The 27,574-nt window shown below is 49.2% G+C and overlaps 11 protein-coding genes across 11 annotated transcripts; 3 read left to right on the forward strand and 8 right to left on the reverse strand.

Moving 5' to 3' along the window:
- Positions 1-348: 348 nt before the first annotated feature.
- Positions 349-2,102, reverse strand: N7500_006146 (DUF895 domain membrane protein; the record flags this gene model as incomplete). The annotated part of the gene is made up of 4 exons (XM_056677290.1): positions 349-667; positions 724-1,352; positions 1,429-1,743; positions 1,866-2,102. 4 exons carry the CDS (start codon positions 2,100-2,102, stop codon positions 349-351), a joined length of 1,500 nt encoding a protein of 499 aa, XP_056532290.1.
- A 1,918-nt stretch (positions 2,103-4,020) lies between these two features.
- On the reverse strand, positions 4,021-6,172 carry N7500_006147 (SUMO ligase MMS21; the record flags this gene model as incomplete). Its single annotated transcript, XM_056677291.1, has 2 exons — positions 4,021-5,377; positions 5,445-6,172. The coding sequence occupies 2 exons, from the start codon at positions 6,170-6,172 to the stop codon at positions 4,021-4,023; spliced, it is 2,085 nt and encodes a 694-aa protein (XP_056532291.1).
- Positions 6,173-7,978: 1,806 nt separating this feature from the next.
- On the reverse strand, positions 7,979-9,709 carry abd1 (mRNA (guanine-N7)-methyltransferase; the record flags this gene model as incomplete). The annotated part of the gene is made up of 3 exons (XM_056677292.1): positions 7,979-8,013; positions 8,070-8,236; positions 8,289-9,709. 3 exons carry the CDS (start codon positions 9,707-9,709, stop codon positions 7,979-7,981), a joined length of 1,623 nt encoding a protein of 540 aa, XP_056532292.1.
- Positions 9,710-10,193: 484 nt separating this feature from the next.
- N7500_006149 (uncharacterized protein) lies at positions 10,194-11,662 on the reverse strand (the record flags this gene model as incomplete). Its single annotated transcript, XM_056677293.1, has 3 exons — positions 10,194-10,945; positions 11,001-11,084; positions 11,149-11,662. 3 exons carry the CDS (start codon positions 11,660-11,662, stop codon positions 10,194-10,196), a joined length of 1,350 nt encoding a protein of 449 aa, XP_056532293.1.
- A 338-nt stretch (positions 11,663-12,000) lies between these two features.
- cox15 (cytochrome c oxidase assembly protein cox15) lies at positions 12,001-13,565 on the forward strand (the record flags this gene model as incomplete). The annotated part of the gene is made up of 2 exons (XM_056677294.1): positions 12,001-12,377; positions 12,452-13,565. The coding sequence occupies 2 exons, from the start codon at positions 12,001-12,003 to the stop codon at positions 13,563-13,565; spliced, it is 1,491 nt and encodes a 496-aa protein (XP_056532294.1).
- A 338-nt stretch (positions 13,566-13,903) lies between these two features.
- N7500_006151 (uncharacterized protein) lies at positions 13,904-15,199 on the reverse strand (the record flags this gene model as incomplete). Its single annotated transcript, XM_056677295.1, has 3 exons — positions 13,904-14,827; positions 14,888-14,920; positions 14,972-15,199. The coding sequence occupies 3 exons, from the start codon at positions 15,197-15,199 to the stop codon at positions 13,904-13,906; spliced, it is 1,185 nt and encodes a 394-aa protein (XP_056532295.1).
- A 607-nt stretch (positions 15,200-15,806) lies between these two features.
- On the reverse strand, positions 15,807-17,932 carry N7500_006152 (lysine--tRNA ligase KRS1; the record flags this gene model as incomplete). The annotated part of the gene is made up of 4 exons (XM_056677296.1): positions 15,807-16,206; positions 16,340-16,860; positions 16,909-17,646; positions 17,711-17,932. The coding sequence occupies 4 exons, from the start codon at positions 17,930-17,932 to the stop codon at positions 15,807-15,809; spliced, it is 1,881 nt and encodes a 626-aa protein (XP_056532296.1).
- A 1,633-nt stretch (positions 17,933-19,565) lies between these two features.
- Positions 19,566-22,004, forward strand: N7500_006153 (putative dynamin GTPase; the record flags this gene model as incomplete). Its single annotated transcript, XM_056677297.1, has 3 exons — positions 19,566-21,563; positions 21,613-21,754; positions 21,817-22,004. 3 exons carry the CDS (start codon positions 19,566-19,568, stop codon positions 22,002-22,004), a joined length of 2,328 nt encoding a protein of 775 aa, XP_056532297.1.
- Positions 22,005-22,678: 674 nt separating this feature from the next.
- N7500_006154 (uncharacterized protein) lies at positions 22,679-23,031 on the reverse strand (the record flags this gene model as incomplete). Its single annotated transcript, XM_056677298.1, has 2 exons — positions 22,679-22,793; positions 22,937-23,031. 2 exons carry the CDS (start codon positions 23,029-23,031, stop codon positions 22,679-22,681), a joined length of 210 nt encoding a protein of 69 aa, XP_056532298.1.
- A 1,387-nt stretch (positions 23,032-24,418) lies between these two features.
- On the reverse strand, positions 24,419-25,214 carry N7500_006155 (alpha/beta hydrolase; the record flags this gene model as incomplete). Its single annotated transcript, XM_056677299.1, has 2 exons — positions 24,419-24,742; positions 24,807-25,214. The coding sequence occupies 2 exons, from the start codon at positions 25,212-25,214 to the stop codon at positions 24,419-24,421; spliced, it is 732 nt and encodes a 243-aa protein (XP_056532299.1).
- Positions 25,215-25,779: 565 nt separating this feature from the next.
- N7500_006156 (uncharacterized protein) lies at positions 25,780-27,138 on the forward strand (the record flags this gene model as incomplete). The annotated part of the gene is made up of 5 exons (XM_056677300.1): positions 25,780-25,941; positions 26,006-26,042; positions 26,107-26,174; positions 26,250-26,623; positions 26,709-27,138. The coding sequence occupies 5 exons, from the start codon at positions 25,780-25,782 to the stop codon at positions 27,136-27,138; spliced, it is 1,071 nt and encodes a 356-aa protein (XP_056532300.1).
- Positions 27,139-27,574: the final 436 nt, after the last annotated feature.

A 27,574-nucleotide genomic window follows, 5' to 3' on the forward strand; every position in this document is an offset into this window, starting at 1 on the left:
TTTCCATTGTTTATGTGAATGATCCCATTCTACAGGCAAAGCAAAGGCAGGCCTATAGAACAGGAACAGAGAAAAGTATCCACATGCCATCATGAAAGTAAAAGAAAATTCCCCATTAAAACCGATTTCATAAAGATAGAGATGCAAAGTACACCACTGGCACCACGCGAGCCAGATAGTCGGGAATCACAAGGCAACGTCAAAATAAGATCACCAAGGCCCAACCCCGGACTCAAGTACCAGCTCGAGGCACATTTCCAAATCCACCACAAGACGACCCGACGCCCTTGCGCAAAAACGAGAAGAAAAAAAAGATCACATTCCATCCAATTCTCTTCCGAGTTCATATTACTTCTGATTAGATCTTATCATCCCCAACACGCTTGGACTCGATAGCGCCGGGGGAAGCACATCCTCAAGCGTCTCGCCAGTACCCGCAAGCTCGTCTTCCACGGGAACGGTATCCTTAATCTTGAAAAAGACGACGGGGACGGCGATGAGGATCGAGCCGCACAGCAGACCGAAGTTCGAGGCATACTCGTTCATAAATGGGATCTTCCTCTCATCCAGAGACCACATCACAGCCGCACCGGCGGATTGCAAGCCCTTGTAGAAGCCTGCCAAATTGGCGAGCTTACGGCCGGAGTTACCGAGAGCGCCCATGATCCTAGGAAAATGTTAGTTATGAAGTGTAGTAGAAAAAAAAAGAGAAGAAATCTTTACCAGTAAACAAGACCCTGCCAGGCAGCATCGTACATGCCATAGAAGAAGTAAAGGAACATGGGGCCGACATAGCCGGAGGTAGTCCAATCCCAGCCCTTGAAATCTGTAGTCTTGGGATCCACATCCGCACGGGTGTACCGCACCTGCCAAGCGTATCCACTACCCCAGATAACGACCGTGAGGACGAAAAGGACGACCAAGGCGATCTTGGCCCGAAGAGAGCGACGGACGCGTTCAGTGTCGAGCAAAGGACCCATGATCACAGCGGCCACGATCTGCGCAAACCAGTACAGGAAACCGTTCAGGGCCTTGGTGCGAGTGTTGAAGTAAGCGCCGTTGATGGCGTTCTGCTGGTATGTGTAGAACCAGTTGGAGGACCAGAACATGGGGAAGAGGAGGATGATCCACGGCTCGGCACGGACGGTATCCCACAGTCCGACGATCTCGGATTTCCACGAGGGGTTCTTCATGAGGATGACGCGGGAGCCGTCGCGACGGATGACTTTGTCTGCGTCGCAGAGGAACAGGGCAAGAACGGCACCTGCGAACATGAGGACGATGAAGGCAATGTAGGTCCCGTCGCCGACGGTCTTGTTCTCCTTGACATGGATGTTTTGGCCGAGGGGGATCTATATAGATTGTCGTGTTAGTTGTTTGATCCATTGGGCCTATCAAGTTCCGATCAACGGACGGGTCTGGTCTTACCAAGCTACCGATACAGGCGCCGACGTTGAAAATACCCCAGAACCAAGAGAAGTAGCGACCCTTCTGTTGCTCGATCGGGTAGGACATCATGATGGTTCCCTGTGCGGCCCAGAGCAGACCGGCGCACACACCGAGGAAGGCGCCGGCGAAGATATTGAACCCGGGGACATAAGCATGTTCCGAGACGAGCAGACTGATCGAATAAATGCAATAACCGACTCCACCGAAGGAGAGGGAAAGACGGACACCGATACGGTTGACGACAGTTCCGGCGAAGAAACCAACCACGGCGAAAGTACTGTTCAAGGCGATGTTCTGTTGTTGTTAGATAGTGAATCCATGCATGCGACCAATCGGGGGGTCGGGGTATCGCAGTATCAGATGTCAAAGAAGTGGGGAAAAGATAGAGAAACAAAAGTCCCGAGGCTCGATCGTACCATTTTATCAGCCAAGCTGGGATCGGATTTTCCACCACCGCCCATTCCGCTCAGGGCGTTAAACATGCCTGGGCAGAGGAAGCAGACAAAGGCGACCATACCCAGTTGGATGCGTGGGGAGGCATACCAGCTCGTGGAGAACTTGCCGATCTTGGTGTCTTTGTACATCCATCCTGCGGGTCGGGGGGTGTGGACTGGTTCGGCGGACGCTTCGACGGGAGTTTTCCGTTCATCCATTCTGAATGGAGACCGCTGAAGAATAGAAGGTAAGATATGGGATGGTAAGAAGTGTGGGGGAGGAAAGATCAAAAAGGAGACATGGAGATCTTTAAACCAAAAAAATTTCCACCGATTTAGAAAGATAGCAAGCTCGTACAATGTACCCCTGCTTCAGAGAAGTATAGGCCAAGGAGCGCGCTAGGGTTCAGATTACAGATAGATGCGAATTAGCAGGGTAGCATTGAATTTACGGGGGGCCTTTACAATAGACGGGACTTCCATGATCACTACAATTGGCCGGGGGATGCTGCTCTTTGGGGTTTAGGTCCTCGGGGGGTCTGCGCTTTGATAGCAGTGTTACACCCTGATGGCACTGTTTCTTTGTGGGGCCTGGTAGACCGGGGTTGTCGCGTGCGAAATGTAGTATCTGTAGGGTTATCAAGGTAACTATGGGGCTTTTGCTAGAATAGAGTTAACAGATCTGGAGTCACATCTGACACTCAGAGAACAGCAAAGGTGCGTTGGAGGTCCCACAGCTGACTGCGGGGGAGGCACGAGGGCCCTTCGGCAGATGAACTCACGTGATTCGGACATTATTCTGTGATTTCCATCCTGGCCTAGAACACAAGTGATGCATTCCCTCGCTCAATGGAATCTCGAAATATGGGAAGCAAGAGGGTGCTGAAATGAACGTTACCCGAAGCTGCATAGTCAGGGGTCGAATGCCTGATTTAGGGTTAGCGCCTGATTGAGTATGACAGAGACCTTAACACCCAACGCTATATATATTCCCACACAGATCTGTACCCCTAGGTCGATGTGTGAATGCCATGGCAACCGTAAAGCAACATATCATGTATGCCTATGAGAAAAGAGAAGATCAAGCACCTTGTGATGATGATCCAGATGAACCCGAGGGACCTCTACGGTCGGGCCTTCTTCAACGTCTATAATTCCGTGGACCAAGAGATGGATAAGGTGGGAACAACTTCAACCAGTACAGAACGGTGATAAATTACAATACACGGTATAAGGCGGTGTCAACCGGGTTTAAGTTATGCCCAAGTCACCAACCATTCTTACCTAACCATCACGAGAAAACCTTGGAACTCATGAGAGCATCATGTGTATCAGAGACACTGGGCAGACATAAGGCGGAGAATATGCCCAGTGAGAGGATATCCAAGTACATGTGGGTTAGTCAAGCAAGGTAGAACCAGACGAGCGAAAATCAAGGTTCGCCACAGATGTGAGGATAGATTGGATGTAGAACGCTGTGGTTAGCGGCAGCGGGAAGCCCGAGACAGTGGGGAAAATGCAGGAGGTTCGCCAGGGGGCGACGATTGATCAAATTCCCTGGAATTAAAAAGACAAATGATCTAAAAAGAAGTACAATGCCTTCAGGCCATGGCCAAAAATCAAGGCGACCGGTAGGTGTTAGGCTGAGATGGGAAACTGAGTATCATAGAGGGAAAGTCCAGACCCTCGTGGTAGAATGAGATGAAGTTTAGCAGGGTCTAAAATGTGGATATCGCATCCCATATCTACAGCAGGAGTACGGCCGGAAACACCGAGTCTGAACTACTATCAATAATCCCGGGCCTTCTAGATTAAATCTCTGGTTGCATACAACTATGGAAAATCGATTGAAACTGATAGTAGCAGCTGGTGTAGCCGATGAACATCTTGCATATGAGCACGAAATACGGAGTAGCATCGAATTTATTTTGAAATTTCCTAATTTGACAGGCTTGAATATATAGAGGTGTGGCTTGAACTTCGACGCACGATCTATCAGACATATAACCTCACCTTTTAGGTAGTACAATATACCTTTGGATCTCAAAGGACAAAAGTCCCGACTTTGAAACGTTACATCTCGGCTAGATGGAAGGGCACTTCATTCGACGCTAGAAATGGAATGGTATCATGTAGATCAATCACTATGGCTTTCCTCTTCGGATCCACTCTCGACTTTGGGCTCGATATCGCTGTCTCCACTTTCACTTCCACTGCCTTCACTGCCTTCACCGTCACTGTCGCTGCCACTCTCCGTATCACTCTGCTCATTCTCATCCGGCACAGCTTTCTGAGAAGCCACAGCTTCGTGCCCTTCCCCGCCCTCAACATCCCCCTTCACCGCTTCACTCCGACCGTCTGCATTGCGCTCCTCGTTCTCCGTGTCCTTGCTTGGAACCTCCTCACTCCCAACTTCATGTTCAGAGTCAGTCACCGTCTCTTCCTTCTGCTCTAGAGCGTTCTGCGCTGGTTCAATCTCACCATCTTCGGTCTCCGCCTCTTCGTTGTCCGGCTCATTATCCACATCTTCATTGTCAGATTCGTCAGTTTCCATCTCTTCATTCTGCTCTTCTTCATTTTGCGCTGATTCAATCTCACCCTGGTTGGTCTCAGCTTCTTCATTTTCAGATTCGTCAGTTTCCATCTCTTCAGTCTGCTCCTCTCCATTCTGGGCTTGTGCAATCTCACCCTGGTCGGATTCCACTTCTCCATTCTCTGTTTCTTCATCTTGTGCATCCATATCCACCTCTCCATTTTCTTCTCCTTCAATCTCCGCCTCTTCATCTTCCCCTTTTTCACTCTCCCCCTCCGCACTCTCAGCGTCATCGCTAGATTCATCAGATCGAGCGGCAGCAGCCTGGCTAAGCGGCTCCTTTTTGATATGCTGCGAGGCAGGGGCATCAACATCCATAGCATCGTCGTCGCTTTCCACGTCACTACCCAAGGTAATGCCGGTACTTCGATCCTTCTTCTTTCGACCGTCCCCTTCAAGGTGATCATCCTCTTCCTCGCGCCGTTGAAGCTCTTGTGCTCGGCGAACACGACGTAGTAGAACAGGATCTGGCCGCAAATCCTCCGCGCTCAACGGAATAGAACAAACAGGACATTTAACCACATGGACGCGGCGCTGGCCCCGACGAGATGCAGGAGGCGGAATGGTCGTCGAGCTGCGTTTGATCATATCCATAATAGCCTCCCGCTCGAAGCTGTGGGGACACTTGGTGCTCGTCACGGGATCCTGGTAAGGCGTGAGAGTCAATGGGCATTTGAGCGAGATGCGCTCGCGCTCAATGGCAATGTCGTCGTCGGAGTCGGCGGGCGACAGGCGACGGTTCTGGTTGCGCGTACGTGCCGGGACTCCAGATCGCGTATTCGTATCTTCCATGTGCCCAAACCATGTAGATGAGTGGGGCAACGGTGGGACATCGTCACCAGGGAACTTGGAGTCGTGTACCATCCGATAGAACCCGATGTAGGAGTTATTGCTGGCATATCTAGATCGTAGTTGTCAGTCACGGCACTTTCGAGTATAACAGCCACATTTAGGGGCCTATTCCATACCTCTCTGTCAAAGAAAGCTCATTCCATTTCTGAACGCCTTCCGTCAATTTATCGACCAGCTTGCGACTGGGCGGGTTCTGTGCATTGCGCTCCCGCAACTCTCTCTCCTGCGCATCTTCGTAGTCACCGTCGGTGGGATCTTCAGCCCCGTCGGCATCATCATCCTCATTGGCTCTTCGTCTTGCCCGCTGTTGACGGGTCTGTCTGACCCCCAGAGCAGTAGCAACATTCTCACCCTCCTCCCTTTCAATCTGGCCCATCGCATCTGTCAGTCCCTGGAGCTTTATTTCTGAATCGACAACCTGTCGTGTCTTCTCCTCCATCCGCGCAGTAATAGCATCGGCTCGAGTCTCTAACTCAGCAAGCCGCTGGTATTCTTCATTGCTCTCGTCGTCGTCGACATTCTCGTCGCCTTGACTTCGACGCGTCTCTTTTGATTTTTCGTATCGGACCCGGGCATCGCTGAGCCGTTCGTTTACTTCACCGCCGGAGTGTGTGAGTTTCTCGGCGGCATGTTGGAGATGGGCGCGGAGATTGCGGAGATGGTGTGATGCGAGGAGGGTAGCGATTTGGCGCTGACTTTCTGCTGTGAGGGGAGCCTCGGGAGTCTGATATTCCGGCAAAGGTCTTGCTTCCGAGACCGAGGTGTGAGTTGAGGTTCGTCTGCGTGATTGTGCTGATTGTGGATGGGCCTGAGATGACTGCCGTCGGCTTGGTGTTGCCGACATCGTTGTTGGGAGAAATTCCTGTAGATGGCGAGTTGGAGAGTTCCAGGTTACTGTGGGATTTGCTTTGATTCGAATACCGGCTTCCAGGGCATCGACAAAGAAAGGCTATGTAACAAAGCGCATCTCGAAATCCCGACGCGAGACGCGATAGCGCTAGTCCTGTTTGGGGTTATAGATATTAGCGATAAGCCTTATCACTACGGGGTGGGCCTTACCTAGCACCCCAGGTTATACAGAAAAGTCCTCTTTTCCCAAATGCCTTTTTCCCTCCATTTTCTTGCTATCTGCTTATAGAATTGGCGAGAAGAGGAAGACACCCTATAGACCGAAGAAGAATAACCGAGAAGCCCACTGAAAAGCCCGCTGAAAATACTAGTCAAGAGCCCTACACATCTCTTGTTGGAAGCTTTACCTCTAAGCACAAAATGCTAAGATGTACCAACAACACTGGAATTTTGTAGCTCAGCTGACTTGTCCTCGCTAGCTGGAGAAGATCCTGGAAAATGATCAGGCTATAAGCTGCCGCTGTTCTTATACCTTCCACAACACTGTCCTATACGACCTTCACAGATAGCATTTCTTTCAACTACAGAGGGTTCAAACGCTCTTGAATCCCTCCTTGGGGCAAGTCAAGCCAGCGCGTTTATTTGAACTATCTCGTTCGTGTGACAAACTTATTCACGTGACAATAGACATACATTGTTCGTCAAGAAATATCGAAGTATATACCGGTGCTATTTCGTGATACTCGAATGACAAATCCCGGTATAGCGATGCAGTCAGAACAAAACACCGAGGTCTCCTCTATATCAATTCATTCGTGAGAATTGTGCGATGTGATCGGTGGTGGATAAACCCCTGTCATGCCAGTTATATATTCAGCTGGGAGCCTATCCAGAATGATGGAGTCATCACAGGATGCCTTGATTATGGGAACTGACCTACCAATAAGAAGGATTCCTTTTGTTACAAACCTGCATAATCTCCCGAGGTCGTATTTGCGCTGAAACCCGCCCCAATCGGAGGCCAGTTCTAGCGACCTTCACGCACCAATCCAACTGCCATACCAAAGATACGGGGTGGCTTGGCGTCCGTATACACAACTGATCTGAGCACCGATCTGCATTGACAGAATACTATAGCATGACAGCCCGATGCACTGCTCTACTGTCTGACCGTGCACGCTTGTACATATGTATATGTCCCCACCAAGGGACCCAGTGGCTGATCACCCGCCCATAACCCGATCACACCCCACAATCAACCCTAAGAGCCCGGAAATTGACAGCACATAGGACATCTGATGCATCATTAGACCCTGGGCCTGGGCCTCAGTCTGGGCATGTCGCCAGGTCGTTCAATATAGAGCTAGCCTTGGGCGCAGTCCCCACTAAGCCGACGGTTGGTCAGGCTATAGAGGATTTAACCGGGCTTGTGTCGATTTCGATGGGCATCGGGGAGTTCGCTGGGTTACATCTTACGGCTAAGAGGACGCTTGTGAAGGTTCAGGGGTTGATTGGGTTTAAGATGTTTTAGATGGTTACGGATCCTGATGGATTTATAGATGAGAGGGTGTTGGGACTAGTGGACTAGTAGATTAAGGGCAACCGGGGTTTATACTGAGCGAATTGAATATGTCTGCAAATGGGAGTTGGAGATTGTAATGATCAACGGTGATTTATTTCACATGGGTTTTGTTGCAACTCTAGTTATTCCAGGACACAAAAAGATGGTTATTATGCAAATGCTGAGCGACGAAGATTGTACAAATAAGGTGAATGCGAAATTCGAAGTATTCCTAATAGGTTATACCTTGTAGAAGCAGTATGCATGGTAGAAGCCTAGCGACGTCATCTATTAGCGACCGAGAAAATCAAAGCACATTGGGAACACTTACTGGCGGCTTCCTTCTCTTCCTCTGTCATATTCAATGTACCAGTCACACGATCTCTTACGCCCATTCGCTCACTGAGCGGGCCGAGCTCGGGATGATTCTTCTCGTCCTCCCAGATATCCAAAAATGGCTTGCGGTATTGTAGCTCCAGGTTGTAATCTTCGGTCAGGCTGCGTGAAAGTTAGTCATAGATGGTCGTAGGTGGTAATCTCCGACACTTACGCTCGGAAAGCTTCCCATGGAACAACGTATTCGGGAACCTCTTCCACTGCCTCCTTCATGAAGTAACTATACTTCCACCCGAAAGGCGGACGGAAAACCCCATCCTCGGGGGTTGGGCCAGGGAACTGAACGCGGTAGATATCATTGCCCCACTGGGCGCGCTCATCCTCCTCGACTTCACCATCCTCAGGGCCTTCCGGCTCCGCAGGTTTGGCAGCCTCGCGCTCCTTCCGCTGCTTATGAAAAGCGGATACACGGCTGGTAATGACATCGGAGTTTGGGCAAACGCCAATGAAACGACCTCCTTTCTTCAAGCAACCCGCGACATTGCTGAGCATTTGGCGTGTTTTCTCCTCAGTCTCAAAGGCATAGTGAATGGCAAACATACATGTGACGACGTCAAAGCCACCACCACCATAGCGAGAGGCCATGATAGATCCACCAGGGCCAGCATTGGCATCGATACCAACCCGCTGGATGATGTCGATATTGCCCAGCCACTCGCCAAAGCAGTCTTTCGGGTAGAACTCGGCATGGAAAATCGGCTGGGGTGGTCGACGGCCTCGTTGACCACGGCCCGTGCGCATTTGATCATATCGGCCCCGTGCTTGCTCAACCGAGATATTGGCAGGGTCCAGACCGACATAGAGGTCAACCGGCTGAGGCGCCAGCTGCCATTTGCCTAGATCGCCACCCTTACCACAGCCCAGATCCAGTACAAGAAGCTTTTGATCAGCAGAAGGCGGTGGCCCTTGGCTGTCATCCGCCCAGTCCTTGCTATCCTCGAACCGCGCAACAAAGTTCTCATCAGGAGAGAACTTCTGGATCAGGGTACTCTTCACCCAGTTGTTGAAACTTCGTAGACCCTTGATCTTGCTCTCTGTCTTGCGCCACTCACGACCTCTCTCAGGAACCGCGTTGTAGTGTTGTCGGACCACGTCCGTGACGCCACGCTGTTGGGAGTTGCGCATAGCCTCATCATGCTCTGCGCGTTCACGCTCCTCCTGCTTGCGTCGTAGTGTCTCACGGTCTAGGAGTCCCTGTCTCGCTCCACCGCCCGGTCTCTTGCGTTGACGCGGTGCTTCGGGGGAGGGAGAGCGGCGTGGTTGTAGTGGCGATCGAGAGCGTCGGTCTTCGCGTGGTTGGGGGCCGCCTGGGCTGCGGGAACGATTACGGCGCGAGAATACTGACGGTGGGGTTCGACCCCGTTTTCGGAGGGCTTGGTGTCTCTCTTGGAGTCTCTTGCGTTTGATTGCTGCGGTTGATAAATTGCTCGATCCGTCTGCTCCACCATCTCCTTCTATGCTCCTGTGTCTGCCGGTATCTGTTGGAGGGTGTGTCGCATTCGTACGGGCAGGCGAGCGGGGGACTGAGCGTCCTGGAGCTCTATCACGGGCTCCATCTCCGTTGGGATGATCCATGGCGATGTAAACTGTTCGAGTGAGTAATTCGGCAGAACAATGGTCCCGGGAATCTGGTGAGGAAAAAGCGGTGTGTGCTGATATTAGAACAATATTGGAAGAAATAGAGAATTTTATAATGATTTCACAGAAAGATTGTCGGCGGAGTTGTGGAAGTCAGAGTTATATCAGCGCAATGCGGTTCGAACAACCTTGAAAGGCCAATGAGCTCCGGGTCTCGGCCAATCAGAACGATCGAAACCAACCCTAATTCCCATTCATCTCAGGTTGTCTACAATCGTTCAATTAATAAGTTTACAGTCTATAGAGATGAATATACAATCGATGTATTCTTATCATTGCGAAGTGTCGTGTCTCACAATGGCCATAAATCAAAGCTAACTAGAAAACACAAGCCGCTGAAAGACGCACTTTGACCCTCGGAATAAAACCCACGCTCCCAATTAATGTAAAGTTGAACAGAAATGAAGATCGAAATGCAAGATTATTGAGGCAAGACAGGTTTGCGTTTTGGCGACTTGGCTGTCAAAACAGATCTCACTCGTCGAATCTTTGCCCACCACTCCCGATCTGCTTTCTTTTTCGCATCCGCATTTTCTTCCTCGCCTACAGTCTCGGTTGATGTGCCTGGGTCCGTCCGCAGCGTATCAGTAGAAGCCATGGTGCGAAGTCTGCGGCGGTGTTTGACCTTTACGGCCTCCGCGACGATCTGCCACCCAGCGCGGAGTTCTGCCAACTTCTCGTTGGGACGCCCCGTGCCACTTTGGGCAACCTTGTCAATCCAGGGACAATACTCCATGTGCTCATCAGCCACATTTAGGGAAGTATAGACGGTCACATCTCCGTTATCTTTGGGTTTGTACATCCATAGCCCGAGGCGACGGAAACACGCACCACATCCGACCAACCCCGCAGCTCCATCAGAGGCCGTGTCCCAGCCGAGCAATGCGAGCGCCAGTGCAGCGCGATTAACAGGTTTAGGCGTGTCTGTTGGGTTTGGGTTGTCGATGTTTGCAGGTCGAGTCTCTCCATCGGTGTGTACAGCAGGTTTCTCGGCCTCTTTAAACCATTCTTCGGGAAGTCCTTTGATAAGGACATCTAGGTCAAGCCCTTCCGGAGTCTGGATGATATCGTCGGATGGTAATTTATCGCCCATTTCCGATATATTTGTATATCGCTTGTGAAGACCCGATAAGGCAGACTCACAATTTGTCAAAGGAAGATGTTGAATAGTTGCTGATTCAATGTTAGTTCCAGGGTAAAATACTGTGAGCATTAATTTCAGACTCACCGTCACAGCTCTTGTTTCGCCATGGACAATTTTCGCCATGAGCACTGCTTAGCATCTTCGCATACTCATCCACCAGCCTCGCACCTGCAGTTATGTAGGTTAGCAGATAACCAAACGCAGCTGGACCAGCAGTATATGTACTACTCACGGACTTGCTTGCGCTCCTCCACCTTCTCAATGTCGAAACCATCCAGCTCATCGATTTCATCGGGAACCTTCACAACGACTGCGCCGCCACAATCACTCACACAGGTGACGCGCAAAACATCCGTACATATCCAACCGTGTTTCGCCCATTGTACTTCATTGATTGGGGATGGCTTTGAGGTCCACCGGTCGACACGACGGAAGGTCTCTAACCGCTCGAGAAAACGTTCGCGATCCCAAGGAACAAAGGTTGGGCGCTTATTCGAATCCGCAGAGGCAATTCGGTGTCCTGGTCGGGATATTTTGCTGATTGAATTGCGCACTGCTGTGAGCTCCGAGCGGTCGGCACTGGCCAAGCGTACTTTCTTGATCGATAAGTTGGCGGAGATACGGTCTTGCACCGTCGTTGGCGCCGCAGGGGCTGGTTTGGGTGCGTTGTCGGGAGTAAGAGGCTTGGATATTGATTCAAGAACACGGTGAAACTTTCGCTTTTTGGATTCCAGAGCGTAGGACATGTTGGCGCTGCGCTGGGAAGAAAGTCAAGTGATGCGGATCAATACAAAGCTGACGGTTGGAGCTGCGGCGATCACAACGCTCGAGGCGTAGCCGCCTGAGGCACCAACATCGATATTAGGCCCGTACAAAGATAGTCACGGACAAATCTGATTCGAACAATGTAGATGTTAGTATTCTCTCAATTATTGATATTACATTCCGTAGTCAGCAGTTGTGTACTGCTGACAGTGCTATTCCACTCCGACAAATGCTCCGCTGCTGATTGGCCAAAGCATTCCGCGACATCGTACAATCCCCGAACTTCACCAACTTTCTTCCTCACTCATCTGCCTTAACCATGGCTTCTCTGAGGAGCTCTCTGTCGCTCTGGCGGAGTGCTGCGCCTCTTTTGGCTCAGGACTTTTTCACATCTCAATCCCTCCCTAGTCAGCGCTACGCAGCCAAATCAATCCGCCAATTCGGTGCCCTTCAGTTCCGTCAACCCACCAAATCGACCCTTCTCAACAACCAAAACCGCGAATTCTTTACATCCAGTCTCAAGCGTTCAAATGCCGCACCGGCCGTTGCAGAGGCGGTCGCAGAGGGCGCCGCGAAAGGCAAATCGAGCTTCCCTAAAATTAGCGACAAGACCGTTGGCTACTGGCTTCTAGGCAGCGCAGCCAGCGTTTTTGGAATTGTGGTCTTCGGTGGTTTGACACGGTTGACAGAATCTGGGTAAGTGGATTGCAATGCTTGGTTCTCACAATAAGTAAGCTTCCAATGCTAACGGGACATTTTTTTTGGCACAGATTGAGTATCACCGAATGGCGACCTGTTACCGGCTCCCTTCCCCCAATGAACGCAGAACACTGGGAGGATGAGTTTGCAAAGTACCGTGCATCTCCCGAATTCCAACTGCTTAACCCCAACATGACTCTATCCGAGTTCAAGTCGATCTACTATATGGAATGGATTCACCGGCTCTGGGGCCGGTTTGTCGGAATCTCGTTTGTGCTGCCTGCTGTCTACTTCGTCGCCCGGAAGAAGGTCTCCACGCCTATGGCATTGCGTCTCTTTGGAATTGCTGGTCTCATTGGTTTCCAGGGATTCCTTGGCTGGTGGATGGTCAAGTCCGGCTTGAAGGATGATCTCTTTGCTCCGGGCAGTCACCCGCGAGTGAGTCAGTACCGTCTGACTGCTCACTTGGGTGCTGCTTTCGTTTGCTACGTCGCCATGCTGTGGAACGGTCTTGCTATTTTGCGGTCCCATCGGTTGATGGCTGATCCCGCTGCTGGAATCAGTCAGCTGAATGCGTTGCGCGACCCGAAGCTGGCCTTCTTCCGCCGCTCAGTCGCCGGTATCGCTCTCTTGGTATTCACAACTGTCATTTCCGGCGGTCTTGTCGCTGGTCTTGATGCTGGTCTGATTTACAACGAATTCCCATGGATGGGCAAGGGACTCGCACCTCCAAAGGAGGAGCTGTTCGATGCCCGCTACTCCCGTCACGAGGACCGCTCCGATCTTTGGTGGCGTAACATGCTCGAGAATCCTTCTCTTGTTCAGCTTGACCACCGCGTCCTCGCAGTTACCACGTTCACCGTCATTTGCGCTTTAATGGCCTACACGCGCCGCTCACCCACCATGAAGCGCTTCCTGCCGGCACCTGCTAGAAAGGGCGTCCACGGCGTGTTTGCGTTCGCTTGTTGCCAAGTCGGACTTGGTATTACTACTCTCCTCTACCTCGTTCCTACTCCCCTCGCTTCTGCCCACCAGGCTGGCAGCTTGTTCCTTCTGACTTGGGTCATGATCTTGGGCAGCCGGGTTTGGCACCCATCCCGCACAGCCAAGCTGTTGCAGATGGCCGTGAAAGCTCGGTCCCAGCAGCTTTCTAGCACTGCTGCCTCCGCTGTGAAGAGAATCTAAAAGCTTTGCTTCGCGAGTGTATGAATATTTCGACCAGCATTGATTCCGATAATCAATCGCCTTGGTCATTGATACCATCTCCATTCATCTGTTGACTCCAGCAATTATTGAGTCTTATTGTATAACTATTTAGCATTGTAAAAACACATTTTGAAATTAAACAAAATTTATTGGTTGATCTGCCAAACTCCAAATTGATATTCCCCAAAGCAGACCGATTTTTTTGATTAATCCTTTTCTTTCACTCCTTTCATGATTCTTGGCTTCATCTTCCATGCTTTCATACGTGCCTTCCACCATTTTCTTACATCCACTTTCTAGACTTTGGTGATACTTTCTTACTCCGCCATTTTCGAAGGTCTCGCAGCACGCGCAGGGTTGCGCCTTGTAATGACGTACCCAAGGGGCAGACCGTCCTCACCAATAGGGACATCAGACTCATCCTGAGGCCACTCCTCATCTCCAACAATCGACAATGTCATATCAGAATCAGTAGACAGAGCATCAACCTGCAGCTGCAAGCCCCGGCCACGTGCAGCCACTTTCTGTCCAGCTGCCCTGTTTGCCACATTACCAGCGCGAATAGTAGTCCCAGTTCCTTTACGGAAAGATCCAAGATCAAGTAGGGTTTGCGCAGCCCTCAGTTCTGCTGTTGACGCGGGGGATCGACGCTCTTGATTCCCATTCACAGATGGCAAAGATACCGGCATATCGCCGCCGCTCTCGGGGACATGAGTAGCTCCAAAAGAAGCGTGGGCTCGGTCCCCGTTTCGATCGGTCAGACACTTGCGGCAGATTTGCCAACCGCAATTCTGGCAACGAGCCATGCCGTTTTTGTTGCGCTTGTTGCATACATCGCACTTTGCGGTGTGCGCTGCTACCTCCGAGAAATCGACGCCGACTCGTCGTCTCTGGACGCGGTGGTTGGCCCCTGCATCGTGCTTGACCCTTTGGCGATGGACTTGCTCGTTAGGTGGCTGGCGGTTTGTCAAGATTGATCGAGTTCGGCTGGGGGAGACATTCTCTGGGGTACCTGGAGAGAGCGGTCCGCGGAGTGTCGTCTGCGCGGAGCTGAGAGTCGACTGCGTGGGACTTGGTGATGGTTGGGGTTGCTTCAGGCGCAGGGAGAGTTGATGAGTCGGATTTATGTCTGTGTGACGGCCTTGTAAGCTGTACTTTTGGCTTGAGATGGAGGTCCGCGTTCCCTCTTCCTCACCTCTGTCCATGTTCACAGTGGGTTGAAGCACGCTGGCAAAGTCCTGCTGTTTGGATGTTAGCTTTGTATGACACTCGGTCTTGTATATCTATCATTCTGCACGCACATTTCGATAGGCAAATCCTGGCTCTCGAAAAGCCTAACTAGATTTTAGCTTCATGCCTCAGGGGAGAGATGGATGGTAACAAACATTCTGGCTGGGGTCAGGCGGGACAAGCCATCCATTAGCAGGATAAGGCGGATATGGATTGGGAGTGGTGTTGATATTTTGTGGTGAAGACGAGGAACTGTTGTCTATTCCATCATACGTATTGTTAGAAAGATGCGAGCTCATTTGGCTGTGTTTGTTGGCTTCGATAGACTCGTCGAGCTCTCGAAAAGACGGGAGCCTCAATTCTGGGATGCGAGGGAGAGGCATGGTATGACGGGACATGGTTCCAATAGAGCTGCGCTCGATGATATTTGATAGGATTTGAAAGAAGTGTTGCTTTCAGAAAACAGAATAGAAACAGAATGGGGATGTACGAAATGAAAATGGCAAGGCATATGTCGTAGGTGTAGATAAAAGGCTTGGGGTTGATGAAGGTTCTCAGATGCAAGTTGTACTGGGCATTGTTATATACAGTCTCATGGAATCGGATGACCCCTATTAGTTTGAGGGGAGCGCCGGTTGAGGGCAAACAAACAGATCGGAGCTCTCGAGATAAGTTACAGGTATATGTGATCAATTGAGCGGTTGCTCGGCCTCCGATCAACCTCTTTAGGGTTAAATATAGATTAGACGTCCATAGCCTGCCTACTGACGAGCAAGTAACTGACTCGCCTACATGTAGATACCGACTCTGGTTTTGGATTCAGTACAAACACGGAAATATATTCTTTGAAAACTGGCTGTTCAGCCGAGATATTCTTGAGAAACACTATTTTATCTGCTGCATTTATCATAAGACAGAGAATTGCATGCAAACCCCCATGACGCATCACACATCAATAGCATCAACATTATGTTGAGCAATCATATCACTTTATTCATTTGTGGGCTGTATATTCATCGTCAGTGATACCGGCTCGTGGAAATTTGCTGATATTAATAACATACGGATTCCTTCTTCGGGACTGGGCTCGACGCCGGCGACTTCGGCAGCAGTCTTGGGCTCGGCAGCGGTCTTGTCATCCTTCATCATGGGGAAGGTCAAAACCTCCTTGATGCTGTAGTTGTCGGTAAGGAACATAACCAGGCGGTCGATACCCATACCCCAGCCAGCAGTCGGAGGCAGACCGTACTCGAGGGATTGGCAGAAAGTCTCATCAACCATCTGGGCCTCGTCATCACCCTGAGCCTTCTGGTTGGCCTGCTCCTCGAAGCGCATACGCTGGTCGAAGGGATCGTTCAACTCCGTGTAGGCGTTTGTGATCTCCTTGGTACTATAATTACATTCAGTTAGCTAATAGTTCCCCGGAAGCTGATTGGCCAATCCTGGGCAGAGCAAATTTGGACCAATCTTGAGCAGGAAAACTTTGGAGATAACAGGAAGTTACAAGTTGAGTGAGAACTTACCAAACGAAGGCTTCAAATCGCTCACAAAGACCGGAAATTTCGCGGTGTTTCTTGGCCAGTGGTGACATCATCTGGGGGTGACCGGTGATGAAAGTCGGGTTGATGCAAGTATTCTCGATGAACTCGCCAACAAGCTTGTCGAGCATGCGAGCATTAGTTTGAGGAGCCGAGCATTCCACGTTCATCTTCTTCAGAATGCGCTTGAGGAACTGGTTAGTCTCCTCGGTGTGGAGCTGGTCACCGGTAGGGAACTTCTCGCCGCAAGCCTCCTCCAGAGCAGGCATCATCTCCACTCGCCGCCAGGGAGCCTTCCAGTTCACGTTGTAGGTTTCACCAGACTGAGTGTGGAATACTGTCTCATAGCCGCCAGTAACATGCTTGACTAGACCCGAAACAAGATCTTCGGTCGTCTCCATCAGATCGAACACATCTGCATAAGCCTGGTAAAACTCGCAGGAGGTAAACTCGGGGTTGTGAGTGAGATCAATGCCCTCATTTCTGAAGTTCTTGCCCATTTCATACTAGGAATTTTGTTAGCGCAAGCATACGAGCTCGAGGGAGCGACTTACTACTCGGTTCAGTCCTCCTACGACCAGCATTTTGAGGTAGAGCTCGGGGGCGACACGCATGAAGAGCTTCATGTCGAGATCATTATGGTGAGTCACGAAGGGCTTGGCTGTAGCACCCCCAGCAATAGCATTCATCATAGGAGTCTCAACCTCAATGAAATCACGGCTGTCAAAGTAATTGCGGATATAAGACACGATCTTGGCACGAGTTCTGAAGATTTCACGACTACGGTCGTTCATAATGAGATCCAGGTAGCGCTGACGGAAGCGCAGCTCTTTATCCTGGAATCCGTAGTGCTCGGAAGGAATGGCATGCAAGCAAGGTGTCAGGAGAACAACCTCCGTAGCGAAGATAGAAAGTTCACCATCGTCACGGTTCTTGGGGTTGGTTCGGCCGGGGAAACCAACGATACCCACGATATCACCTCGGCGAAGTAGCTCGTGCTGTTCTTCGAAGGGCTTTCCGGTTGCGAACTGAGCTTGACACATCACCTGGAGCTTGACACCCTCCGAACGGATGTCGTAGAAGTTCAGCTTGTTGCCGGAGGTACGCTTGGTGTAGATACGGCCAGCAACGCGAACGGTCACCTCGGGCTTCTGTTCGCCCTTCTGGAGGCCCTCATAGTTCTTGAGGAAATCGCGGAGGTCGGTATCGACATGGAACTTGTGGGGGTAGGGTTCCGGCTGGTTGGTCTCGCGCAACTTCTGGATCTTCTTGCTCCGAATTTCAAAGTATTGCTAAATGATACATTAATTAGCTTCACAGAAACCATTAATTGGCGTAGGAACTAAAAAGACTAACGTTGGGAGTCAAGTTGGCCTCGTCCTCCTCGGCAGATGTTTTCTTCTCGGCCTTAGGCTTGGGGGGAGCAGCAGCCTCCTTCTCCTTCTTCTTGGCGTCCTTCTCACGCTGCTTCTGGCGTCTCTTCAATTCGGTCTTGGAGACTTTCTCGCCGGTGACATCGTCGAGAAGAAGGTTGGCAATGGAGGCGGTAGCCTCTTGAACAGGGTTGGGATCCGCCATAATGTGTGGTTACAGAGAGCAAAAAGTGGGATGGTGGGATGGTGGGATAAGACACTTGAATTTTTGGGCGGGATCGGCATGTCATTTGATTGGACGGTTGCATATCACTCTCCATGTACGCGGGGACCTCAACCCTCATGACTCATTCGGAACTTCACTTTATGAATGGCGAAAAGATAGGGCATTAAAATATTTCCCTTTTGTGAAAATTGTGCTCTTCTGTCCGGACTTGACTCACTCTTCCCTGTTGTCATGTATAGTTCATGGATACTCAATTGGGAGGTAGGGTTTAGGGCACGGATATATCTATATCGTCTTCCAAGAATTCCAATTTCTCTTCCAATGGCACTCTATATGAGCTTAAAAGTGACCTCAGACGGGTCGCTTCTTATATTATATAGACTATTTAACTCAAATATAGTAGGGACTACCTGGCCACAACTCTGGGTAGTCATTACAGCCCTGTCTACCACGGCGTTGCCAACAGCACCACCGGTCTGCTCGATGGTCCTCTCCCTGTAGTGGGTAGTTATTTTTATATGTGCAAAGCATTGATACCTTACTTGCTATCAGAGAGACTTCTACCTACTAGATATTCACGATATTCAATTGTGACAAAACACCCAAAGGACTTTGGTTAAATCTTGGCAGTATCAATTCGGACACAAGGAATCAACTAAGTTCGGCTTTTTGACATATAAAGAGACGCCAGGCTATTATTGACTGCCTAATGCTAACACCATATACTGCCGAGGGGGGCTTAGCTCTCCACTTGTTGCAATTCCTGCCCTGTTCTCCCATGTATTGGCTGGTGACTGTAGGTGCTGGTCATTTAAATTTGTATATCTTCAATTTGATTTATATAGATTTAGCAAGATATGGCATGTGAATGTGGAAGAAAGATGATTTTAATCGCACTTTTTTGCCACGTCGCGGTGTGAACTGTTTTCCATCTCTTCTTGTGCCCTCGTGTAGCTGGTGAGCTCTGGCGTACTTTCTTTTCTTTCTTATTTCTCGTTAGCAATCACTCTGCGTGTATTCTTTACAGGCCATCCTTGCCTTTTCGCTCTTCCTTTTCCACCTGCCTATCTTTCCTCATCATATTTCTTCATCGCCCATCTCCTCATCTTCGAACCCGCCTTTCTCTCCTAACTGCTGATACCAGTCTATTTGTTTCTGCGCCATTTGCTTTTGCCTATCTATTTGAACCCTGGTCGTTTCATGAGCTGTGGTGACCTCCACCCTCTCGGTCAACTTGTTTCAAGCATCATACCTATCTGTGATTTTCTTCCTGCCGTTTTGTGTCTCTTAGTATGTCTCATTTGCCCTGCTCCTTCAGCCAGTGATTATGACCATCACTTCTTGCTTCCTGTCTTCCTGCTTCCATGACTTACAGACTCCTTCTCAGCTCTAGTCTACCACGATGGCAGGTGTGTATGGCCGGGTTCCGAAGTCGGAACCCAACCCAATTATTTGTGAGTCTGGTCTCTCTTGATGTTAATCGCCGCCTTATTAACGAGCTGTCTCATTCTCTAGCTGGCTTGGCTGTTGCAATGCCGGTATCTCATGGCCTACCTGACACCAATCCCCCAATCCAATTCCCGCTGCCTCTCTTGAACATCTCACCAGAGACATGAAAAATCTGGTAAAAAAGATTCAAGACCTCAGCCACTTGGGTATCGAGGATAGCAAAATCATGCTTCCCAAGATATGTGTCGTCGGTGATCAGAGCACCGGGAAAAGCTCCCTTATCGAAGGTATCTCCGAAATCAAGGTGCCTAGATCCGAAGGAACCTGCACGCGATGCCCTTTGGAGATAAATCTTTCCGAGAGCGACGAAAATTGGAAATGCGTGATTCATTTATCACGCCGCTACATCTTTGACCCATCAAAGCGCGTGAAGATGCCGAAAAAGTCAGAGCCCTTGGGGCCATGGATTGCCCTTGGCGGCCAGGATGACGAGCATTTCGTCACCTTAGACAATAAACAAGAAGTGAAAAGGGCTATCTGGTGCGCCCAGCTGGCGATATTGAACCCAAGCACAGACCCACAGGATTTTGTGCCTGGAACTATTGCCGAAATGTCACATATTCCTCAGGTCAAGTTTTCTCCGAACGCCGTTCGTTTGGATATCTCCGGCCCAGGTCTTCCGAACCTATCGTTCTACGATCTTCCTGGAGTGATTAGCCAGACGGAGCAAGATAATGAGAAGTACCTAGTGAATCTCGTCGAGAACCTCGTGAAGGACTACGTTTCTCAGGAGCATTGCATTGTACTCCTCACGCTGCCCATGACAGACGACGCTACGAATTCAAGTGCTGCTCGTCTTGTTCGAGACATCAAAGGTGCAAAGGAGCGTACGCTTGGAGTGTTGACCAAGCCCGATCGGCGACCATCTAGTGAAGCCTTTGACCAATGGCACGAAATTCTGGATGGCAGCAAGTTCAAGCTTGGCCATGGCTACTATGTCATTCGGAACAATCCTAATCCCGTTGTGAGCCACTTGCAAGCCAGGGAGGAGGAAGAAACGTTCTTCAATTCTTCACTGTGGACAAGGGATCTCGCAGCATTCAAAGACCGCTTCGGTACCCGCCAGCTCCAAACGGCGTTATCTGACCTGTTGATGCGTCAGATCTTAGGATCCCTGCCCTCTATCATTGCCCAGATTGATGAAAAGTCAAAAGCCATTGACGCAGAGCTGCAGACATTGCCCAACCCTCCCACTGAAGATGTGCAACGTATTCTCTGGGGCAAAACGTCAGATCTTGAACGGAAGATTCATGAAATTTTTGATGGAACTCCTAGCATTGAGCATGGTTCTTCCCAGCGCAAGCCGCTGCAAGAGCAGTGGAACAAGATTGTCATGGATCTGCAGACCGCACTTGCAAAGACACGTCCTATCTTGGACGTTGCTGCGCGGAAGGACAATGAGGACTTGGCTGAAGTCGTCGATTCAGATTGTGAGATGAAGATTGTAGGCGTCAACATATCAACACCCAAGAAGAGGAAGTCACCCGCGAGTGCTAGTTCTACATCCGAACCTGCAACTCCGAGAAGGACTGTGTACAGCACCTCCTATTTTGAAGGTTCCAAGTCAGCTCGAATCACTCTCCAACAGCTTACCGAACTCAAGATTCGGTCTAACACAGTCGGCGTGCCAAACCAGCTTGACCCTCGTGCGATCGAGAATTTGAACAAAAGAAGTGTTGAACATTGGGGAAAGCTCATGGAGATTTTCCTGAAGGCTACGCATAACCTTGTGCATAGTATGCTGCTTGAAGCTCTGGAGGAAGAATTTGCACAGTACCACCAAACTGGTCTCTATCAGGAGCTCAGTAGAATCTTGAAAGAATTCATGGGCAAGCTTCGCCGCATTCATCTCCAAATCGCAAAGGACTATTGCAAGTCAGAGCACGAGATTCCGTTCACGATGGCGCAGGGTCAACACCAAGCGTTGATGCAGCAAACTTTGACTTTGTTGAAATCTCGGCGTCACAACGCTCGCGCCTTGTGCTGGCTTAAAATTCGTGGCCACGATACATGTGACGAAAAGATTTCCGACAAGATCAAAAAGATTCAACTCGAGCACCTTGGTCCCGATAGGTACTCTCAAGAGATTGAGATGATGGCCGTAAGTCTTTCAAGGAATGTTTCCTACCATTTACTGAATGCTTTCATAGAGCTCGCTGGCCTACTACGATATCGCGTCTTCTCGCTTCTTGGACGTCTTGTGCCAGTCCACTCATATGAAGTTGTTCCGAGCTTGCCGTGCGGGCATCGTGAATACTCTTCGTGATGACTTGGAGATATTCGGCGATAACGGTGAGTATATACATCATGTACGTCGAAAATGACGCTAGTGCTTGTACTAATAAGTAATATAGGTCGTGCGCGCTGTCTCGATCTCATGACGGAGGACCCTGAACGCCAGCATCGCCGTGCTCAGCTACAAAAAGAGCGAGAGAAGTTTTCCAAGGCTCAAGAATGGCTGGACTCTGTTCGGGATGAGGACTTGGAGATGGAAGATGTTGATCACACTGATCTCGCAGACATCAAAGAGGATTGGACCTAATTTACAAATTTGTTTTGTCTTGTGGTCTTGATGACTTACGCCACCACATCAATGTTGATTGAGCCAAATTTGGCTTGAGTTATCTGTTCTTGGGGAGGGCCTGTGATCTTCCCTACATGTTTCGAATACGGTGGAGTGATGGAGCTGTGGATCAAGTGGAAAATTGTAAAAAAAAATGAATGGCATAGCAAAAAAATAAAAAAAAGGAACGTGTACTGATTAACCTCAATTGACAGCATCTACATGCTATAGTTGGAAGAACCATTTCAGAAACAATCATCTAGATGACAAGGTAGTGTTTCACACGGCCCCAGCTTTGTTTTAACAAGTAAAGTTACATATATATGCGGAAACCAAGATAATGTGTTCACATAACCTATAGCAGTCGTGTCATAATTGACCCCTCTAGTGATATATCCACCCGATGGTAAATTTGCTCGAGAGCCGGGGCTACCTGGCAGATGTGCAACTCTGATGGAATCTACTTCAGATGATGAATTTTAATGACCTTGAGAATGAGAATCAATATCAAATGTCTTCGACGTGCCAATCACTTGTGTGTAAGCTCGAGGCTCACTTGTCAGTCAAGCCGGGGAATAAGAGGTATCGGCCGGCGACTGGCTCGCTGCGTTTTCCCCATTACTTTGCGATGAGGATCAAGGAGGCCGAGGTGGTTATTGGCGCCATTCTTGCTTGGATACGGCTTGAACGCCTTGGAGCTTGCGGAGAATGAGAATTGGATTGGGGCAGTAGAGAAACGATTGGAAGAACTCACTGTAGTAAAGCAAACTGGATAAGACATAGTATCGGAAAGCAAGAGAGATGTCGAAACAGAAAAAGAGATAGTGGAAAAGAGCTTACGGGTAGGAAGAAAGGCGAATCAGGTCCACGGATTGATGCAAGACAAGATCGTAAGCAGCCAACACATTTACTCGACATCCATCAGATCCTTGTCTTTCGCGGCCTTCGCAGCAATAATTTCATTGGCCTTGAAGTCCCTCTTGAGATCAATAATGGGTAGAGCCATGGTGTGCTTTTAGGTGAACGTCGAGCATTCGAGAATTGCCTTTGTGGATGCTGGAATGATCTCCTCAATATCTCAGTGATTTTGGCCACAGACATCTTTGGGCTAATCGTTGGAGATAGAGACGGGATTGGCTAGGACAATATCTTGAGCGTTATATTATGATTATTGTTGTCGTCGTCCCCATTGTTTGTGTTGTCTTCATAGTCTTCGTCATCGTCGTCGCCGTCGCCTTCCATACGCATCCACTTCCCCTCAATGAGGTAATCAGAGATTTCGACAGAAACAAGACTATTGTCGAGAGAGATGCCTTTATAGAGCACCTTGATGGTAGGATCCGGAAATCCTTCGTGTATTGAAGAGAGAGAAGGTTATTTTATAAATGACTGGCAGCAAACAATATCATATGACCTCCCACAGGGGGACGGGAAAGATTAGATGAGGAATAAGATATACAATTATAAATAATAAGGTCAAACGTTGCAAGGCGAAAGTAAGATGTAAGTGAGGCAAATTGAGAGCGAAGTATGAGGGAAGTGAGAGCAAGTCAGCCCATAGATAGTCCATACCCTGTGGGCCCTGCAGGCTGAAAGAAAAGATGTAAACATAAAGGAATAAACATAGCAAAGATATGTGTGAATTAGGATCTGTGTACATGTGGAGTAGATTCATATCAATTGATGATGTACCGGCTGATAGATGGTGCGATTTACATGGAGTAGATCTCCTTAATATATACAAGCACCCACTTCGGGGAACATTTTCTTTTTCCGGTCAGCTTTCAATTTCTCTTTGATTTCATTTTTATCATGTATTTTATGTAGGATATGATGAAATTTGGAATGTGAAGGATGTGCTCTTTCGAAAATGATCATCCTTCTACAGTTGAGGACAGGGTTCTCCGTGCAGTCGGAAACATCTGCCGAGGGCCAGATCACCGGGACGAGACTACCAACACACTAACCGTCTGTGTGGGAGCAACCTGGAAGCGATCATAGAGTTGATTGGTGGGATGCCACTCCTTTCTCCACCTTGGAGTACATAACGGCCATACAGCATACCCTATGTATTCAGCCTAAGTACGGATTCGTACTTTGGTCTGGTTTCAACTGCCGAAGCGCTACTCCATGTGTCTCAACCGAGTGCCGTATTTCAAACAAATCTTTTCAAGGGCTATATACAGACTTCCCGAGGACTCCGTACATTTGGGGGCGATTGGGGGCAATTTGTCTCACATCCAATGTGGGGGGGCTTGAGGCGAACAATTAAAATAAGTTTGTCGGCTGTGATATTCGCTCAATGGAGGCTCGATGATATATTAAATAATGCATGGGGCGATTTGAGAAGGATTTTCAAAATCAAGTGAGTCAATCCATAATTGAAAAGCCATTCAGGACTTAACAATCTGCTGTAGGACCTCGGCTAAACGATCTGGCATACTCAAGAACGGCGAGTGCGAGCTGGGCAACCGATAAGTGTTTTCCGGCCCACCCATCTTAGAAGCAAATAGTTCTTGGAATGGGGGTGGCAGGGCACGATCCTGCTCACATACAATATAGGCACAGGAGATGTCGCTCCAGGGCTCATAAGTCGACTCGCCGGAAAACACCGCACGCGAGGTATGTAGTGCTAACGAATTCCACTTCTCCTGCTCTTCGAGAGAGATATCCTGCCAGCCAATCTCTCCGGCACCATCTGCCTGGACGTAATCACCCTATGTACTAGTCAGCTTTGTCCTCTTGTGGCGCACAAAGCAGGTAGTTCTGGGATAGGCTTACCTCGACCTTCATCCAGGGTAGATAATTTCCTCCAAGCATACCCAACAAGCTTTGGCCCTTGTCTAGGGCAAATGCAGCAAGGTATACAACCTTCACAACACCACCAGTCTTGCCCTCGGCTGCACGAGTAGCTTTATTCAGTCCTTCAACAGACGAAGAGGCAACCACGCCGCCATAGGAGTGTCCAACCACGACCAAGTCACGCCCCTCGTCTGCGAGCTTTGTCAGAACACTGCGCAGGGAGGCAGTATCATCAGCTAGAGTCTTAGAAGGCGGCTCCGCGCCAATTGAAGGATGCGCGGGGCACTCGGAGGGAAACCCGAGGGTTTCCAGACGGGAGCGTGTGGCATCAAAGACGGCTGGAACAACCCAGGCACCCAGGGAAAATACGAATGTTGGGCTCGTCATTGGAAGAGACTGGGATTATGAGGCAGATATATTTTATGAGAATGATTACAGAAACAAAGACTATTTACGAAAACCCCAAAGGTGGAATGGCCGGCATATTAGCGTACTCGTAGGTTCACACATTGTTTTCTGGAACACAAGCATAAAATTTATCCTCGTTTCAGGCCTAACCTATCTCAATGCTCCCTGTACGAAGTGTAACTAGACGAAGTGGCGTGGTGTGAGTCCTCGGTTCGCGGTAGCGTTGTTTGATGAAGAAAATCGATCAATGAGCATTAAGCATTGACATTGCCCATGGGACTAGACAAATTGTTCCGTGGAAATTTTTATTGAATCGACTCCTATAGTGCTATACTAGACCTATTCAGGTAATTGGCAATGTAAAATGGCCTTGGCATCTTGGATAAGTCCCACTTTGGCACCTTGGAAGGTAGGGCTAAAGGATTCACATGGCAAATCCTTCGTAGGGGGACTACAATTCTAAATAAATCAAGATCTGCTACCCCTGCTTCTTCAAGATCATTGCTCAATTGTTAGGTATTTCCTGCAAGGTCATGCGATAACAATGGCGTCTAGCGATGCGCATGAGAGTACTCAGCCCAAGCAGCGTATCACGACTATTATTTTTGCCGTGTTGGCCATTTTCTTCTTGGCGCTAAGACTAGTTGCTCGGGGTATGAAACATGTTCAACTAGGAGCGGATGACTGGACTTTGATTCTGGGATTGGTACGCAGCTCTTGATCTCTTCGCATCCAGCCGTCCGTGATAATCCGATCTAATGCCATCCTAGATCTTTACATTAGTTATTGCAGGAATCAACCTTGCCTGTAGGTCTTCATTGAGCATTTGCCAGCGTGTTGCAAGAGTAATTTGAACCAACCATATCGACAGGTATTGAATATGGCATGGGCACACATACTCATACCATCCCTTCCGGGGGCCAATCCATGGTTTTCAAGGTACGAGGAATAGACCCACGTCTGGTCAACTCCAGAGCGTAATCAATGGCGTTATCTAATTATACTTCTTAACAGTTGATCTACGCTTTTGAGCCGCTGTATATCACAACAGCCGGTATTATAAAATTTGCTGTGCTGCTCATGTACTATCGCATCTTCCCTGTCCGTTTTATCAAAATCGGAGGTCTGATCCTTGGTGGAACTACTCTCGCTTGGGTGATTGCCATGGATTTTCTCGCCTTATTTCAGTGCTGGCCCATCGCCAAAGGGTTCAATCCCATGCTTCCTGGTCACTGCATCGTTCTCAAGGGGGCATTGATCGGGAACGGGGTACCGAACTTTGTGATCGACATGTGTATTTTGGCTATGCCAGCAAAACTCATTTGGGGGTTACAGGCAAGTCTGTGGCAGCGTGTATCAATTATATGCGTGTTTTTGACGGGAAGCTTGTAAGTGCCGTCTATGCTTTCCAGGGCTTTTCCAGCAGAGTTTGACGGAGAATTGGATATTTGGACGTGTGCTTACAAGATTTAGCGTCGTGATTGCGAGTATCTATCGCTTCAGTCTGATATTTATATTCGATATCACCGATGTGGCTTGGACCATCGCCGATGCGCAAACTTGGTGTGTCGTTGAAAGCGCTGCAGGTGTCATTTCCGCCTGTTTACCTACCCTCGCCCCTATTGTCAAAATTTTCACCAGAGGCGTGGTTTCAACCGCTCGCTCACTCTCAAAATCAAATCTGACACAGTCTGGAACTGCAGCTCTTTCACAAGTTGATGCTGGTGAGGCAGGGCTGATATGTGGAGAGAACAAGGTGACCATCACAGCTGGTGACGCACATCGTCATAGTAGTGGGAACTATGCGATGGGAGATATGAGCCCTAGCAATCGCGGAAGCTCGCATCTAAAAGGCAAGGGTTGGACGATGATGAATGCCGAAACAGATAGGGACTCAACTTAATATGAATACTTCCACAGCTATGTGAGACAAGCCAGAGCCCTTTTTAGATCACATTCGCTGATGTCCCGACTACTGTGATATCAGGCTTGTGATAGGCCGAATCTTCATTTCTTTTCTATTTTGCATGACCTCAGCCAACATTCGTGAAATAGAGTCATGATGGCATTCAGCCAGAGAACACTTCAAAGAACGAAGATCATAAGATGGCCGATATTGACACTCAACACATCGGCGCACTCTGAGCGGGACCCTAGTTATGACAAGCCAAAGTTGATTTTAGTAATGAACGAAGTCAATCATGCTTTTCCGTATGTTATTCATGAACATTGAAGACTCCATACCATTAACCAAGGGGAATCGCTGTCAAAATAACCCAGGTTTACTCTTAAGGCGGTAAAGAGTATATCGTGCCGCCTTTTTGAAAGGGGGAGTCTCG

This window comes from Penicillium coprophilum, assembly GCF_028826855.1.
Source record: "Penicillium coprophilum strain IBT 35676 chromosome Unknown utg000004l_segment0_segment0, whole genome shotgun sequence".
Taxonomy (NCBI): domain Eukaryota; kingdom Fungi; phylum Ascomycota; class Eurotiomycetes; order Eurotiales; family Aspergillaceae; genus Penicillium; species Penicillium coprophilum.